Genomic DNA, 17,162 nt, shown 5'->3' on the forward strand with positions numbered 1-17,162 from the left:
AAAGTTGGCTGTTTCAGCAGGGAGGAGATATGGACTCGGTCCAAAGAGGGATGGATATCTTCCTGGGCTGTACCGCATCAGAGGGCAGGTAGATTTATGACAAACGCACACAATCTTAATTTGTGCTCGGGCCGATAATGCATCTCAAGGCCAGAATAGTTCTGCTCAGTGTTTCTTAACTGGATGTTTCTTTAATTATATGTCAGAGGCCATAAAACTCAGGAGGAGATTTTCCCACAAAGCACTGTTTTATGTCCTGCTCATTACTGTAAATTACAAGCAACAAGAAAAGAGACTTATGGAATGAAAATGCAAAAAGAAAAGTGGGTTTATTCATTTTCATACACTCTTTTTTTTGTTTCACCCTGTTGGTACACTGATCATTTGCAAGCCTTTAGTTGCTCCCTCAGAGCAAATTTCAGGGCTCTGACCAGGGAAGAGATTGTTCACCTTAGCGAGCATGTGTGAAAACATGAGGCCTCCATTCATCACAAAAACAAACCTGTACAAATACAGAATAAATGAATAATACAAGAGTAGTTGTAAACATATACATATTCACAAATCCATGATCATAGAATACTCCCCCTCCCCCCCGAATTTAGTCCAGCAATACGAGCCATTTCCACACTTCAGATGGCATGTGAGCACACTTACGGTATGGTTATCTGACATGACAGTTATTACTAGTAATAAGGAGGACTCGCAAAAACTGGAATTCGATGATCTCTATATGAAAATGCGTGATGGATATACACAAAAGCTCCTCCACCTCCGCAGCCCTTGGCACACCACAAGGTGGCTTTAGAGTCCTACAGTCTGTCCCTCTGTCGTTATATTGCCTTTTTTTCTATGACGCCACTTAATCTTTGGTGAAAAATAACTGCCCGTTCATGTTCGATTACACAAGAGAGCAGCTGTTACTCTTGCTTGTGTTTCAGCGGATGATATTTCCGGCTGAATTCAACCATATTGCTGTTCTTCTAAAGTGTTCTCACTAAACATTTAAGTTATTTAAAAGCAACATGGATTTAAAAAAAAGGCTTCCTACCCTGCTTCATCTTTGCATCCCCCTTTTCTTCACTCTTCAGGTGATCATTTCCTCACTTGGCACTCACACACACACACACACACTCACAAACACAGTAAATCAGGCAGGTCAGTGCATCATTTTCTTTCCCTACTTCTATTTTTTCAGACTCTGAAGTCTTTTTCCTCCCGAGCCGTTTCTGTGGCGTGGAGTCCAAGGATGCAGGGACAGAGAAGCCCTCGCCCTCCTCAGCTCAGCTCGAACCCGGCAGAGGACTCGATGGCGTACAACAGCTTGTTCCTCATCAGGTGCTGGTCGCAGAACTCCGGGAGTTTGAGCAGGTTCATGCAGGTGCTGGCGGTGGGCAGGCGTTCCAGGTCGTTGCCTCCGTTGTGGATGCAGAAGGCCGGGTAAAGCTCCTGTGTGTGTATGTAAGCTGTTAATAAGCACCTGACAAACTGACTGGAGCCATCAGGGTTCATACACATTTTTACACAGAAATTTCTTTGACTTTTCCATGACATCCACGTGAATTTTTAAGACCATACATTCTCTGAAATGTGTTATGTTGACCAATAAAAATATTCACAATTCTTAGATTAGTTTTACCTGCTTTAATAATAATATGGTCTAAGAAGGTACATGTGTGGTTTGTAATGAATAAAATAAATTTTAAAAATGTACTTGCATAAAATGTCCCCTTTGTCCAGTGGTCATTTTTTAAGCACTATGGAGGAACTGTTTTTTTTATTTTGGCTTAGGGGAGGGGCATACAACTTTAAATGGTTGTATTTTGGGATAGGGTTAGGGTTGTATTTTGTATTTATTTTACCACTGATTTTTGAAGAAAACATGAAGGCAAGTCTTCTTTAAAATAAATTTGACCTTTTTTTTTCTTTACATATTTTGGGAGATTTTTTAAGAAAACATGCCTTCCAAACCCAGATGTTGTCTTTAAAAATCACCAAAAATTACACAATATTTCACAGCCAGAAACTGTTAACACAGAAATTATAGTTGTGTTTTCAAATTTCTGATGGTCTTCGAACAAATCATGTGTTTTTACACAGGTTTGTGAAGCAACATTCAATGACTTTTCCAGAATTTTCAGGCTATATTTAGTTTTCCAAAACTTTTCCAGGCCTGGAAATTGCTATTTGCAAATTCCATGGCTTTTCCAGATTTATCATGGCCGTATGAACCCTGAGGCATTTAAAGACAGACAATAATGAGACAGGAATCAACTTGTGGCTCTGATGACCGCAATGTCCAAAGCAATCCCGATTAAGCAATAAATGTCAAATTCCACATGGGGATAAATGTTAAAAGAGAGACGTTAACATTAAGGTAATACAGTGGAAGTATAAATTTAGGAAATCAGGATGGTGCTTGAAAGGTACTGAGTGGGACACTGGCCCACAGTTTGACCCTTGGATGAGACACTGAAGGAATGGTCATTTCATGTTGTCTATCTGGCATTTTTTAAATCAAGCCTCCTTGTGATGAGGCCACCTCATCTGCAGACGGTGACACGGACCGTTTCCATCACAAGCCGGGGCCGACGAATAAGTTCCTCCGCCCTGATTTCATCCTGCTATTTAAAGTTAGCGTACGTGGTTCAGCGGCCATACCCGCCCGATTAAATGGCTCTTCAGGGGCTTAGCCGTAATGACCCCATTTTTCTGACAATTACCGTATTAAACTATCGTTGCTTATTGAGAAAGTGCCATTACCACAGCTATCATTTTAGAAAAAAAGAGAGTTTCCATCATCTTTTTTAAATGGCTTCTCCTGACAGAGCTATTTCTCCTCTAATGAATCCTGGGCCGTTTCACGACAGCTAATTAAGGCTTAGCTGGCTCAGGCTGAGGGCCGGGTCAGGGGCCGCTTCCCCCACGAATTACCGCCCTTTCCGGCCTGGTGAGACGAGGAAGGAGAGGGGGGAACATCCACACGCTGGCCAAAGTCAAATTGATTAAAAGAGGAGGGAAGACGACTCTCAAACCCCGAGAGGAGGAGCTGCGAAGGATTTTAAGGAGAGTTTTGTTCCCTTACTCACTTCACTGCAGAACTGCAATTAGGTTTTCTTAACTAATGACAGTCATAAAGAGTACTAAAACCAATCATATGATGATTACAGCCTCTGGTTAGACAAAGTAAGACATAAAAACTCTTAAATGGCCCCGAGCAACGCTTTCTGCTTTTTTCCCCTCATCTCAAACTACCTAAGTGTCCCACAAATCAAGTCAGCGAGAAAGTGAAACGGCTTCCAATTAGGAAATCATTTCAGAAATAGGAGCAATAATGATTCAGCACTGCTGAAACAATGTTTAGAAGCACAGACATATAGTTCCCTGTTATGTTCATTCACCAGGAAACTGCTGCTTTCTGCCATGTCACACAGAAGGCAAAAGTTCAGAAGTTCAACCTGCTGCTACGAAAGCTCTGAACGGTAATATTTGTCCAGCCAGGAGCTCCGACCAAGCCCACACATACAAGGAGTTCAACAGAGGAAGGTCATGAACTATAAAACAACAGTGAACGTGGAGATAAGACCTCACCACACTGGCTGGGTCTTATCGCCGCCTAATTTGAAAATGATCATTTTGAGGGCTCTTATCAGTCTAGGTATTTTCATTACAAGCCCATTAAGAGGAAACACTCCCTTCTGTTGAGCTTGGAAAACCTGCCAATAAAGGAGGATACAGGTAGTGCACAGTCTGCAGAGCAAGCACAGGGAGAAGAAAAGATGAAACGTGGAAAGTTCATGTCGGTTAAAGCCTCACCTTAAAGCCCAGCAGTGGAGGTCTGGAGCAGCTGGTGACAAACTTCAGCAGCTTGCGCTTTTCCTCATCTGTGAAGCCTTCGACCACCTCCCAAAAGATCTGGATGACTGGGTGAGTGGCCGAGTACCCGCCTGGAGGAGATAAAAATGGAGAAAACTCTATCATCTAATTCACAATACATTACCCACACTATTGAATATCTATACGATGGTGAAGTGACAGCCAAATGTCTGTAAATGTCAGTGTGCCTACTTACCAACTGCCTACCATAACACAAAATCTTATGCATCGATGTATATGCAGGCTCTCTGTTTCCTAAAATAATATTATCCAGGCCTTAGCCAACTACGAGATGAGCTCAGTCAGGTTTTCATCGAGACTGTGGAGCCACTGGAGCTGCAGTTTGTTTGTGGGTGGAGTTTCTTAATGTTTCTATTTTTTCTTTGAACTTGTATAATGTACTGTTGTGTATTTCCTTTTTTTAAATAGTATTTACTGCAGTTTTTTAAAAAGTTGCATTATTTTGAAAATTCCTATTGAGAAGACGATAAAGGCTACCTGCATCAACAAGAAATGTCCATCCTCTGTCATCTTACAAAACAAATGACTTTTGTTAAATCTTAGTGCTATTTATAATGGCTATTAAAAATATATATGAATAACTAGTAATTGTTAATATTTTGGCACTTTGATCCAAACCGTTTTGTCTACATTTTACTTATATTTCTTTGTTTTTATCTCTTGTATCCCAAACTGACAGGAAGTTTTTAAGTGTATGTATGTCTGTGAAGCCAAACCATTAACCATTGTTTTTTTCTTTAATAATGTATTAATTCATTATTTGTAACCACTTATCCTTTTAGGGTTGCAGGGGGGCTGGAGCCTATCCCAGCTGACATTTGGCAAACGAAATTTTGGACAGGTCACCAGGGCTGACACATACAGACAGACAAATTCACACTCACATTCATACCTACGGGCAATTTAGAGTCACAAACGCATGTCTTTCGACAGTGGAAGGAAGCTGGAGAGCCCAGAGACAACCCACACTGACACAAGAGAACATGCAAACTACGTACAGAAGGTGGATTCGCGGTGGGTTTGAACTCGGGACCTTCTTGCTGTGAGGCGACAGTGCTCGAAGTGCAATACTATCACTGGAGGATCTCGAAACTGGACAGAAAGTTAAAACTTCAGCGTATATACATTGAACAGCAGCTCCTACCTGAGTAGTTTGTAAAATTCTTCAGGTCATCAAGACAAATTGGCACATGAGCCCCAGATATCAGCACCTATCAAAAGAGTAAAAATACATAAATGCTAAGTTCTTGTGCGTTATAAAGAAGTTGCAGGTTAATGGACGGTTTGCACGGTGTGTGCAGTGTACCTGGATCTCCTGCTGGTCAAACATGCGCAGCCACTCCAGGTTGACCACATTGGCCAGGCCCTGTCTAAAGGCCAGGCAGTGAGGCCTGATCTGCTTATTCAGCCTGTAGTCGGCCACCAAGTGGATGTAGGCTATCCGGTTTGCAGTGGTCACAGGAATGTCTTTGCCTCCAAGCTTCAGCTCAACCACCTTGGTCAAAAAGACACAATGCATTTACAAGCTTCCTCACAGCTTTAATTTTAGTGTTTTATAACTTTTGAACATCTACATATTAGTTAAATATGAAATATTCTGAGAGTAGCTGAGCACCATTACTGTTACGTAGCCATTCTGCGTATTTCATTATGCAGATCATATTATGCAGATCACTGAGTCTGCCTTAAGTGCCAGATGACCAACAACAAAGAGAGTGCATTAATTGTGCCAGGTGGATTTAATTCAATCACAGGAAGGTAATTAAAATGTTTTCCAACAGCACTCTGATTAAAGGTGCAGCTCAATGTGAGTGTGTGTGGTTAAGTGCATTTCAGTGTTTCTAAATATAGCACATCGAATGAACATCTGGTCCAATACAATTTGGCCTCAAGTTCTCTTTTCATTAGCTTTAGAGCAGTTAGCACTTGATAGGATGTGCTCATCTCTGTTCATAAAGCTCGATGTGTGATGACATCACTGCAGCTACAGGGGGGGACAAAATATTATCTTCATCTTTTTCCTAACAGTTTTCCTACATTTGGCATAAACAATTTTTTGTTTAACCTAAGTGATTTAGCGTGAATTTCTAACATCACAACAAATTCAGCTTTCATAACACCTTTTCAGTCTTTATTTTGACCACCTTCTATACATCCCAAGACAAAAGGTGGAAATTTGACTTTTTTGTGAAAAGGTGAAAAGTCTCAAAGGGACAGCTCACCCCACAATCAAAAATTTATATTTTTTCTCTTACCTGTAGTGCTCTTTATCAATCTAGATGGTTTTGGTGCAGAGATATCAGCTGTTGAGATGTCTGCCTTCTCTCCAATATAATGGAACTAGATGACACTCGGCTTGTGGTGCCCAAAGGTACACTTTAATAAATCAACAGCAATTTCTCTTTCCAGAAACCATGAGTAACCACGTCGTGATTTCTAGTAAGAGTTCTCAAAAAAAATTTTTTGGAGCTTTGAGCACCACAAGCTGAGTGCAATCTGCTTTCATTATCATAATCAAAGAGAAGTCTCTATGACTGATATTTCCAACACTCTGCTACTCACACCAAAGCAATAAGGACTGAAATATAGCACAGCACGTAACAGGAAAGACATGTAATTGGCATTTGGTGTTAACTGTCCCTTTAAAAAGTGGGGGGTGTTCACACACTGGCTTATATCTCCAAAAATGTTGTGCCAGGCCTGAGGATGAAAAAGCTGCCTCCTCTCAAAGATTTGGCAGTTTTAATCATGTATGCGTATATATTAATGACCCAACTACCTTTCTGTGTATTTCTGCACGGTGAAACGTTTTTGACATGAGTCAAAAACATGTGAAACGTTTTTGACATGAGTCAAAAAGGACCAAAGTAACAGTGAGTATCAGTGGTCTGTCACAGACACTTCATGATATCTGTTTAACAAAAGTACAAACTACAATCAAAATGTTGAATAGACGTGAATCAGCACCTCTCTGACGCAGTCTTAGCAAAAACTGATTGATAAGCTTCACAAAGGTATTTCGTGCAGCGACATGGAATTAGACTGCATAATAAAATAAGGTGTCCCTCTTATTTTGTCCATCCACTGACCACAGCGTACACCACATGGTCAACTGACAAGTGGTCATTTTTTGCTTTTTTTCTCTCCCCCACAGTGGATTCTGATTATGTGCTAATGTAAGAGAATTACTGTCCTTATCTTGCTTACTTTGGCTATCTCACGAGGGCAAATGCAGGGCAGACTGCTCCCGGGTGTGTGCCTAATCTTTCACAAATTGTTTTCCCTATCGTGTTTGCGATGCCCTATTTGCGACCAGGAGGGCTACATTGTAACTCGACCATTTCAGGTGTTGTTTGAGAAGAGCTAATAAGACGCGTTAAGGCCCTGAGCAAACAGGGGCTCCAGGTAGAGTGCAGGTCTGGGCCCAGGTGACTCAAAGTGCTGGTGGCAGCTCGTCTCCGCAGCCTTGAGCTTTGGAGGGGACGTGCTTAAGAGCAGCTCGCTGCTTCTGTCAGGCGTGTTCTAAGATAATTTCTGAGGGGAAAGGCAGGCGGAACGGTCAACAGAGCTGCCGTGTTCCCTGCGCTGCAGCAGAGCTTAGTGCGACAGTGGCGACGTGCTTTATCTCTCTCAGAGCTGAAAAGTGGTACATCATGAGGGAAATGAATTATTAACGCGACAAAGAGGAACCAAACAGGAGGAAGGAAACACTGCTGAATGAGAGGTACTGACCGCAAAGAGATGGAAAAAAACTAGAATTACTGCCTCACTGTTGTATCCTCCAAGAACCACTCAAGTTGCACTTAAAAAGAAGATCTATACAATCAGCACAGATTCAAGGTGGGAACCCGAGATCAGTGTCATCAATTTCGAGTTTAGGATTGAATAATGGACAGTGTTTTTGCTGAACATTATGATGTCACAGTGAAGCTGACCTTTGACTTATTGGATATACAATGTCATAACTTCGTCATTCTATCCCATTAGACATTTGTGTGAAATTTTGACATGATTAGTGTATGAAATCTTCATTTATGGCCAAAAATGTGTTGTATTCTTTGAGGTCACAGTGACATTTGACTCCGAGTAGACGTTTGTGCCCAATTTGAATAAACTCCTTCGAAGTGTTCTTGAGACATTGCATTCATGGAAATGGGACAGACGCCAGGTCTTGTTTGACCACCAAATTCTAAACAGTTCACTATTAAGGCCACATGGAGGTTTGTGCCAAATTTGAAAAAAATCCCTCAAGTCGTTGTTAAGATATCATGTTCATGAGAATGAGACAGATGCAAGGTCACAGTAACCTTGACTTTTAACCACCAAAATCGAATCAATTCATTGTTGAGTCCAAGTGGACGTTTGTGCCAAATTTGAAGGAATTCCTTCTACATTTCTGAGAAATCAAGTTCACGAGAATGGGACAGACAGACAGACACATGGACACATGAATGCCTCGGGCCATGGCTATTGCCAGCGCAGAGATATAAAAAGAAAATGTGAATCATTTATCCAACTCCATCCCAAACCCCCGTCACCTGAGCCTCTCCCAGATCGTTGTTGACCACAGTGAAGTTGAGGCCCAGCTCCTCCACGTCGCCCTCATAGCTCTTGAGAAACAGGAGGTTGCGGTACATCTCCGGGTCCAGCGATGCCAGGTGGTGGATGTCCACCTCTGCACTGGTTCCCAAAAGTTTGGACAAGAAGAAACTTGCAAAGGGCAGCTCCACCAGCATGTTCTCATACAGCGCCTGTAGAGAATATGTCTCTGTTTACTGGAGGACAACTGCAGGACAAGGCTACACTTCATTCTTGTAAATTCCCACACAAACACCAGTCAATCAGTGCAAATGAGAAAATGCTCCAAGCATTAAACACAGCGATTGTTTATTGCTTGGGTGTCACTGAATAAAACATGATGATTAGATAACTGAGATAACTAAATGGACTGCAGCCTGCATCAAGTGGCAAGCACAACATTACTGAGTACACATTCAAAAATCTGATTACAACACATATTATACAACATTAAATTTGCCTACTACTCTTATATCAAAGAATCAGGTGATAAGATAGTAAATCTGGTCACATCAGAGTGACTTACAGTAAAACACAGAACACAATCTATCTAAAACACACAGGCTTCTCTTTCAACCCGCCTCAAACTTTATAAATGCCAATTCTCACCTTGACCTCAAATGCCATTAAGAACCACAGCCGGGCAGGTGACTCATAAAACCCAAAGCTAATGTACTGGAATAGTCCGAAAAAGAGCCCGTTGGAGGCATTAAAATATACAGGTCTTTATAAATGATAGCGCTAAAAACCCTGACCGCATCAGCTAAATGGATTATAAATCTAGAGGATTTCCATAATGCATGCATCTTAAACACACACGCGCGCATAAATCACGGCTATTTTCTAAACACAGGTTAATTGCACAACTTCAAACATTGTCTATTTTTTATGCAAAATAATCCACTTAGTATTTCTCTCGTGGCCGCCGCTCGTTTCAGACCATATGCGCTGCGTGGCCCCTTGAAACCTATCAATAACACTTATGCCGGGAAGAGGCAGCAATAAGTATATGGAAAAAAACTGTAGCCTTATTTTTTCAATGCCACTTACTTTATTTATGAGTGTTTATTGCCAGAAATTGTGCCAAAATGACTTGGGCTAGAAGGAATTAATTATTATGGCCCGGGCCTTTTAATATAAGTGAGTGCAGTGGCAACGCAATTAAAGCAGATCGCGGCACCATCAGGTGGAATAAATGCCAACAACATTGCAGGTGCATTCTGTTAGCTGCCAAATACATTCCTTAATTTACAACATTAAGAATCAATAAAATTATAATGCCTTTCAAACGCATCTCTATTAATAAGGGGTGCCAACCTTACACACCTCTAAAGGAAACTATCAGTCGCTGGAGATTAGGGAGAGGAGACTGTGCAGTAGTGTGGTGAGTACGGTGGGAGGATGTGGAGGATGAAACTTTCCTCGCCCTCACAGTTACGAGTGGAGAGGCCACTGCTGATGAGGTTGGAGGTTTTGTACTAATGAGAGATGAATGAGGCTCAAAGAGAACCTCCAGCAGGTCATATTACATAATTAGAAATGTCATTTTGACAAAAAACACCTCAGCAAACACTCCCATCAGGATTAAATTAACTTTTTAGGCCAAAGTCTGGAAGGATAGAAGCACAAAAGTAAAGAAACCTGTTTTCACCATTTGTGGCTTAAATCTTTCAGCTTGTCAGCTGGGTGGACAAGTGAGGAAGAAGGATGATGACCGGCCTCTATTCTGATGTTCAATCCCATTTCAGTGAGTACCCTAGACAAGCCACTCCTGCCTGTAATACATCACCTCCACAACAATGGCACGCCTCGGACATTAATTAACAATATTAATCTCCCGTGTCCTTTGAGCCGCAATGTGCACCGTGCACACTGCAGTAGCAGCAGCAGCAGCGGTGATGCAATCCCAATCTATATAAACGGTTGCCTTTTATCTAGGCAATAACGGCACTAAACAAATATCAATACACCTCTCAAATGGCCACTCAAACGTCCATTTTTATGGAGAAAGAGGAACTTAAGGTAGGGTTAATTGAAAGTCAAATTCAAATTAATTTCCCCTCGCCTAATTGCCTGAACCATTAGCTATTGAGAGCACAATATTGAGGGAGTGAGTGAGGGGGGGGAGGGGTCTAGCTGCTGATTGATCATTTCTCACTTGTAAAGAATACAGAGAAGAAGAAGACGAAGAGGAGCAGGAGGAGGAGTTACGATGCTCTGATAAGTGGACTGGTCCATCTCTGACCGAGCATGAGAGAAGAGACCTGGATGTTCCTGACTGTAAAACAGATCAAAATGCTATTACCACATGCTTTGAACGTTTATTTATGCCCTGTCTGTGTGGGCTCGCTGATTTAGTGGCAGCCAAATGCAATCACTACACAAACAAGAGGTAGGGAATCATCGGCTAATGGAAGCCCTAATTGAGAGGCGACCGCTTGTCATGAGGTAATTCTTCTCCGGGTTGAGATGATAGTCCCCCCACGAGGAAGGCATCTTGATAAACAATCACTACCACATGCATTAAGGATGATTTAGAAACATTAGGCCCTAATAAATAGTGCCATCAGAGGAAGGAAGCGACAGAAAAACAATGCTGTCAACAGATTATGCACAAGGCTAATTAACAAAACTAAAGCTTGCACGAGAGCCAGGTTAAAGTTCTAACCCCATGAAACAAATGTCAGCAATTTTTCTAAACATTGTCAGTTTCTAGAACAAACACCAAAACAACCTCTAAATGTACATATGGAGCAAGGCAGCCTTGACACTGACTGCTATTTATCTTAATTGATGTAATAGACTATAAAATCACAGTCTGTGATTAAATCGTACCATTTCCTGCTTTCAAACAGCTATCAAATCTCCAGACATTCCTCTTCGTTGTAAAGGAGTACCTAACCCCAAAAATGATCGTTTGTATATCAGTTGCTTGCCTTGTTTTATGTTAAATTTGTGAACATGCCTCTGGCGAACAAAAAAATCCAAAAAAGGGGAACATTTATGATGAATTTAAGTCATAGGGGTCTGTGTTTAACAACAACATAACTATATCAAAAGTCATGCAGTATAATCCAAGTCTTTTTAATTCAGTTGTATGTTTAGTACTTCCCAAACATATAGGCCTTTATGACAGAGAAGTGAACAGTAAGTCAAACTTTTCCATGTTCTCTTCAACACCAGACTCTACAGACAAAAACAGTAATGCTGCCTCGTTGAATACAGGAGCTGCTCGTCTACCACTGCATCTATTAGTGTGTCTGTGTATGTTATTGTGCGACTTTGGTGAACCCGACCAACCCTTCAGAACACCAAAGTCACACAATACAAACAAACTACAGGGTTTCCACATATTTTCATGGTCAAAATTTCAAAAATGTACATTACTTTTCACAGGCCAATAACAAATAACTTTTTTTCCCTTGCCTTACTTGCTTGGCGTCTCATAAATATATTAAATTTAAACTCTATTCAAACATACATACTATGGTATGGTAACGGTAAACAGAAACGTCACACATCGAAGCAACATAAAGTTGCCATCATTTATATAACATGGAAGGTTGTTCACAGCAGATCACTGACAATTTAATTATATACAACAAAATTCCATGACTTTTCCAAAACTTTCCATAATTTTTGCAAATTCCATGACTTTTCCCAGCCTGGAAATGTAATTGTTCTTTTCCAAGTTTTCCATGTGTTCAGTGAGGTAGAATTACTGTTTTTGTCAATGAGTCTATAAGTCAGGTTTATAGATGAGAAGAGCACATAGATAAGTTTCACTTTCAGTTCAGTTAGCCGCCTGAAAGGGCTGTGAGTTGTGTGAATGTTTGTAGACAAATCATTTGATATAGTTTTGCTGTCAGCCTGAAGACGTTTTTTGAAGTTTTTTGAAGTTTTCTTTTACCACAAATGCATGTGAAAAACAGTTTTTCCTCACAAATTCGACGTAACATGCTCAGTACTTGACAAACAAATGGTCATCTGGGAGATGAAGTATTCCTTTTAGGATTTTAAGATTTCTAAAAGGACATGGTATTATCTAACATCGTCATAATCATTATGGGGATTTTACTTTGGAAGGCTCACCTTTCCGAGGATCCTGCCTAGAAAGTAGTAATGCCTCGTAAAGGAGTCTCCAACCAGCATCTCTGCAGCAGGGCTGGGATACAGCAGGCCTTCATTGGTCGTCTTGAAGAAGCCCTGATTGGGATTGAAGCCTGACTTGAGCAGCTCATTGAGGAACTCACGAAAGATGCCTCCACCATCAATGCCAGCCTCATCCAGACCGTGAGCATTCAGCAGGTGGACTCTGATCCTTTTCTTCAGGTCCGGTTCTAACAGGACAACAGAGCATGAGAAAAGAAACAAAATGAAAACACTGACAAATAAAGTTAATGGTCACAATAAACCTTTCCTCACTCTGATAAATTCAACTAATAGCCATTCAGAGATCTCAGCAATACCATTCTTAAAACTCATTCTCAGCAATTTCCAGAGAGGGAATCAAACAGACAATGACATTATTTAGGAAAAGTCAGAAACACGTTTAATGGAAATCACATTATTTCTTGGCCTTTGTTACACACTCATGTTGCCCTTTGAATCTCCAGTAAATCCCTGTGAAATGCAACCTGAAGTTCTATCAACAGACCACAAGCTTTATAATTTTAATAATTTCTCATACTCCTGGCAAGTTATGGCTATAGTATATTATTGCATAACTACAGTATTTTAGTGAAATATCAACAGTCAGCGATGAGATTTTTGTTCCTTTAAACTTTTGCCTAACACACTGCATTTGCAATGTCAAAAGTGTTTAAATGTAAGAGATCAAGAAGCTATCTAGCAAGTGAGCTCATTAACAGTTGTACATAAACCGATTAAAAAAATATAATAAAACAGTGAGTTAAAGCCCATAACGTATTCCTGAGAGACAAGATGACACAAGCAATTGTGAGGCAAGAGAGCAGTGAGACTGCAGCCTGTAAGAAACAAGATGCAAAGTAACTTTGCTACTATGTCCTCTGCAAAAGCTTTAAATTCTTCAAGGCACTCCACACCAAAGACGATAACTGTACCTATATAAATGGATGGCAGAGCCCACATCATAACTATAATAAACACAACAATGATGAACAATTAAGTTGGGATTACAGAGCCATTTGGTGATTGATAAAAACACTTGAGACAACTGTTTGTAGAACGTTATCATTCATCAATATCGTTCAAGTTATCGTTCTTGGTGCGGAGAGCCCTAATATTTAGACCGTTTTGACACTTTAAGGTAGAGAAGATTTTTATACAACTGGTCTAATAGTATGACATGTAACCCTAACTTGGCTTTTTCCAGATCATTCATTCATTTTCCATAACCGCTTGTCCTCTTAAGCGATGGTTAAATTCATAAGTAGTTCTGTGAAACGTTTTACAAGTCTATGACACTGCCTCACTGCTATCCAGTGGATTAATTATATTATCCTGAATTTTAGTTTTGAACTCTATTTAAGGTTCAGTTACAAGGTCTCACTTTGTTTTTCATGACAATGTCTTTACAACTGTGGCTAGATGCAAAAACTTTTCTTTTACAGAGCAAACCTTTCAATTAATGACCTTATTATCCCTATAAATAGAAAAAAATGAATGAAAAACGTACAGTATGATTCCAATGCTATTTCTATCTAGTCTATCATGTTGTTTTTCTCAACAAACATTTTGCAAGGAAGCACTTTGTTGACCTGCAGAATATTCAAATCAAATTCTATAAGAGGTCATCTTTCAGAATAATTAATGTACAGTGATAAATCAAGGCAGCTATAACTTATAGACACATAAATGATATAGATCATGTCTTCAGCCCAGGTCTCCTACTACTCTTTTTAATCAGATTGCCCCCACCAAAGTGCCCTTTCAAATTCAAACACAAAAGAGGTGACTTAAAATAATTGATTCTGCTTTTATGTAGTCCATTATAATAATCGGAGCCACAATTATGCTTTACCGAAATTCAATACTCCGCACAAGGAGAGAGCTTCATCTTTAATTCTAACTTGAACCTCAACATTAAGATTTTATAGAGCATAACAAGAGTTTCGGTAACAGTCAACGTTTTACCACACTGTGCTGCCTTTCCTCTTGTACTCGTCATCTTGAAAACACATAACACGGCCTCTACAGCACATTTTCCAGACAATATAGCGTCAAGTGTTCTTGCATCACATGTTTAACACCACATGTAAAAACCGTTACTGTATTTAAACTGAAGCCATACCATTTTCTGGGGAGAGTTTATCATAGGCATCTTCATAGATGTAGTTGCGTCTGATGGTGACACTGATGCCATCAGGGAATGGCCCGTCCCCCTGCACGTCCCGTTTGTCAGCATAGATTAACCTCTGGAAGATCTACAAGACAGATGTTAGCACGGTGGCAGGGTCAGTGACAAATCCTTTCAGTAGTAAAACTGTTTAATTCTGAGTATAGATTCTACTATATATCATCCATCATTTGTCTTTGATCATCATCTTTTGGTATGATATGTCTTTTTTGGCAGGTTAGAGCAAAAAGAGACAGAAAGAGGGTGAAAGAAGGGTATAAAAAGCAACAGAAGAGTGGTGTTCATATAACTTTAAACAAACTATGTCTGTCAAAAAGCAAGGCACCACTAAGCAATAATTAATAACATTAAGGCAGGTAGGCTTGGGCACTATCTAGTTTTCATAGCTTACTGGGGTTTCACCAGGGAACACGATATATGATCAAATCTGTGTTCTTACACCTATTTTCCTTAATTTTCGTGCTGTGGAAACCTGTTCATTTTTATTTTGGTGCCCATGTTACCAAGTTAGAGCAGCCTCACTGCCAGCATGAGCAGCACTGCTCAGGTGCGGCACATCTAGAGAAACAGAGTCTCTCCGATTTTTACCACGTGACGTGTGATTTTCAGCAAAAATAGACATCTAAAATGGTCTTTTGACTGTCTTTTCACTCTATGCCATATTTTACAATAGCTTCAATGTCTTATTCTGCCACAGAGATGACAAAATACATATTTATTTGTTTTACTCAACCATTCCTGTTTCTGTTTCAAAATAAAAGCCATCTGACAATGTGTCTGTCGACAGAATCCCTTCAGTTGTCAACAGAAGGCATTTTATTGTAAAACATTTGCAGGACCATGTTGCTGACAATGCAGGAGCTGCACAGTTTCATCAATGAGTGGAGTGTGTGCTTTTAATACAGTATTTTTAACAGTAGGCAGCTCTGCAACAACAAACGCTGCCAATGTGAACACACACTGCTCACGACTACAGCGTGGCCTGGGCGTAACCTCCAGGGCACGTGATGCACACTGCATGCAAAACATCCTCACTACAGCCTCTCCAGTATAAAGATAATAAAAAGATGAGGGTCTGTATTTTTGACAGTATTTGAAATCACACCATTGGGATTTTTAAATACCCTGGCGTACTGTAATACTACCACCCATGCCTAAAGCCAGGTCTCTGGGACATACATTCGGACAAAAAAAATCCCATGGACATTATCTGTACGCTCCACCAACTGATATTAAAATATTGTAAATGACAGTCGTAGCCACACACCTGACTAGACCCCTGTGGGATTTTGTCCAACATCCTGTGGTTGATTGTGACAGACCTGATCATTGTACACATGATGATACTTCATCAGAAAAATACTTAAGAATAAAACTGTGCAGTTTCTATCGATATACTGCCCAAGTTTCAGTCACACAGCTTGGAAGAATTATGCAGCAACATTATGATCTACAGCAGCAGTGTTGCACTTCCATAATAGGATGTTAAATGTTATAACTGCATGCAATTTTTTGCTTATACAGAATGTCGATAATAGGGCCCTCAATTTGACGGAAACAACATAGTTCTTTGGCAAACCCTCCAACACTCAGCCCGTATACAGCATACCTTGACTCTCTCCTCGAAAGGAACCACAAAAGGGAGCTCTGTGAGGATGGCCAGATGTCTCTCTTCAGACACGGACAGCTGTGGGGGCTCTAAACCAACTGCAGAAAGACAGACAAAATTCAATGAAAAAAATCTTAGTAAATAGGACTTAAAAATACATTTTATTTTTGTCAACCTTTAACAGTTATTCGGGAAAATATTATTGCGCATATTATGAAAAAGATAATGATAGATTGCTGGTGATGTTTTGTTTTTTTTGCTTTTACTGCAAATTCATGTTGAGCGAAAATCAAACTGAGCAAAAACAGCAGTAGAGCTGAACAAATAATCAAATTCAAATCAATATGAGGATATAACAGAGCGCCAACCAGAGGAGGTTAGAAACAACTGACTCTGTGTGCTTTATGCACACATGCTTGCAACATATGCAAATGAGAAAAAAAAAATTCCACGTTTTGATACTCACAGTACTACCACGCGAAAACGGCCAAAGAAGAGTGAAAAACCTGGATAATTACATATTTATTAAATAATAATAACATATTTAACATTATGTTATAAAATTATTAGAATTGTTAAGCACTTTTTCTAGGTCATTTCCTTTCAGTTTTTTTTTTTACTTTTATTTTTTTGTTTATTTATCTATTTTACTAATTTTCAGATAATTTTCCTATACTTTTTTTTTTTTTTTTTTTACTAATTGCTAATTTTTGGTTCTTTCCATCTTTAATTGCCTTC

At 39.9% G+C, this 17,162-nt stretch overlaps 1 protein-coding gene across 1 annotated transcript in view; it reads right to left on the bottom strand.

Moving 5' to 3' along the window:
- Nucleotides 1-310: 310 nt before the first annotated feature.
- The window catches only part of ube3c (ubiquitin protein ligase E3C), a 35,518-nt gene continuing 18,666 nt past the window's right edge, over nt 311-17,162 (bottom strand). Inside the window, exons 17-24 of the mRNA XM_042510372.1 lie at nt 16,425-16,522; nt 14,750-14,882; nt 12,568-12,815; nt 8,436-8,648; nt 5,204-5,392; nt 5,042-5,108; nt 3,817-3,947; nt 311-1,449 (exon numbers count right to left, since the gene is read on the bottom strand). Of these exons, the coding sequence (XP_042366306.1) occupies nt 1,279-1,449; nt 3,817-3,947; nt 5,042-5,108; nt 5,204-5,392; nt 8,436-8,648; nt 12,568-12,815; nt 14,750-14,882; nt 16,425-16,522 (1,250 nt within the window). The 3' untranslated portion in view covers nt 311-1,278. The remainder of the gene's footprint in view (nt 1,450-3,816; nt 3,948-5,041; nt 5,109-5,203; nt 5,393-8,435; nt 8,649-12,567; nt 12,816-14,749; nt 14,883-16,424; nt 16,523-17,162) is intronic.

Source organism: Plectropomus leopardus, chromosome 21 (assembly GCF_008729295.1).
Source record: "Plectropomus leopardus isolate mb chromosome 21, YSFRI_Pleo_2.0, whole genome shotgun sequence".
In the NCBI taxonomy this organism is placed as follows: domain Eukaryota; kingdom Metazoa; phylum Chordata; class Actinopteri; order Perciformes; family Serranidae; genus Plectropomus; species Plectropomus leopardus.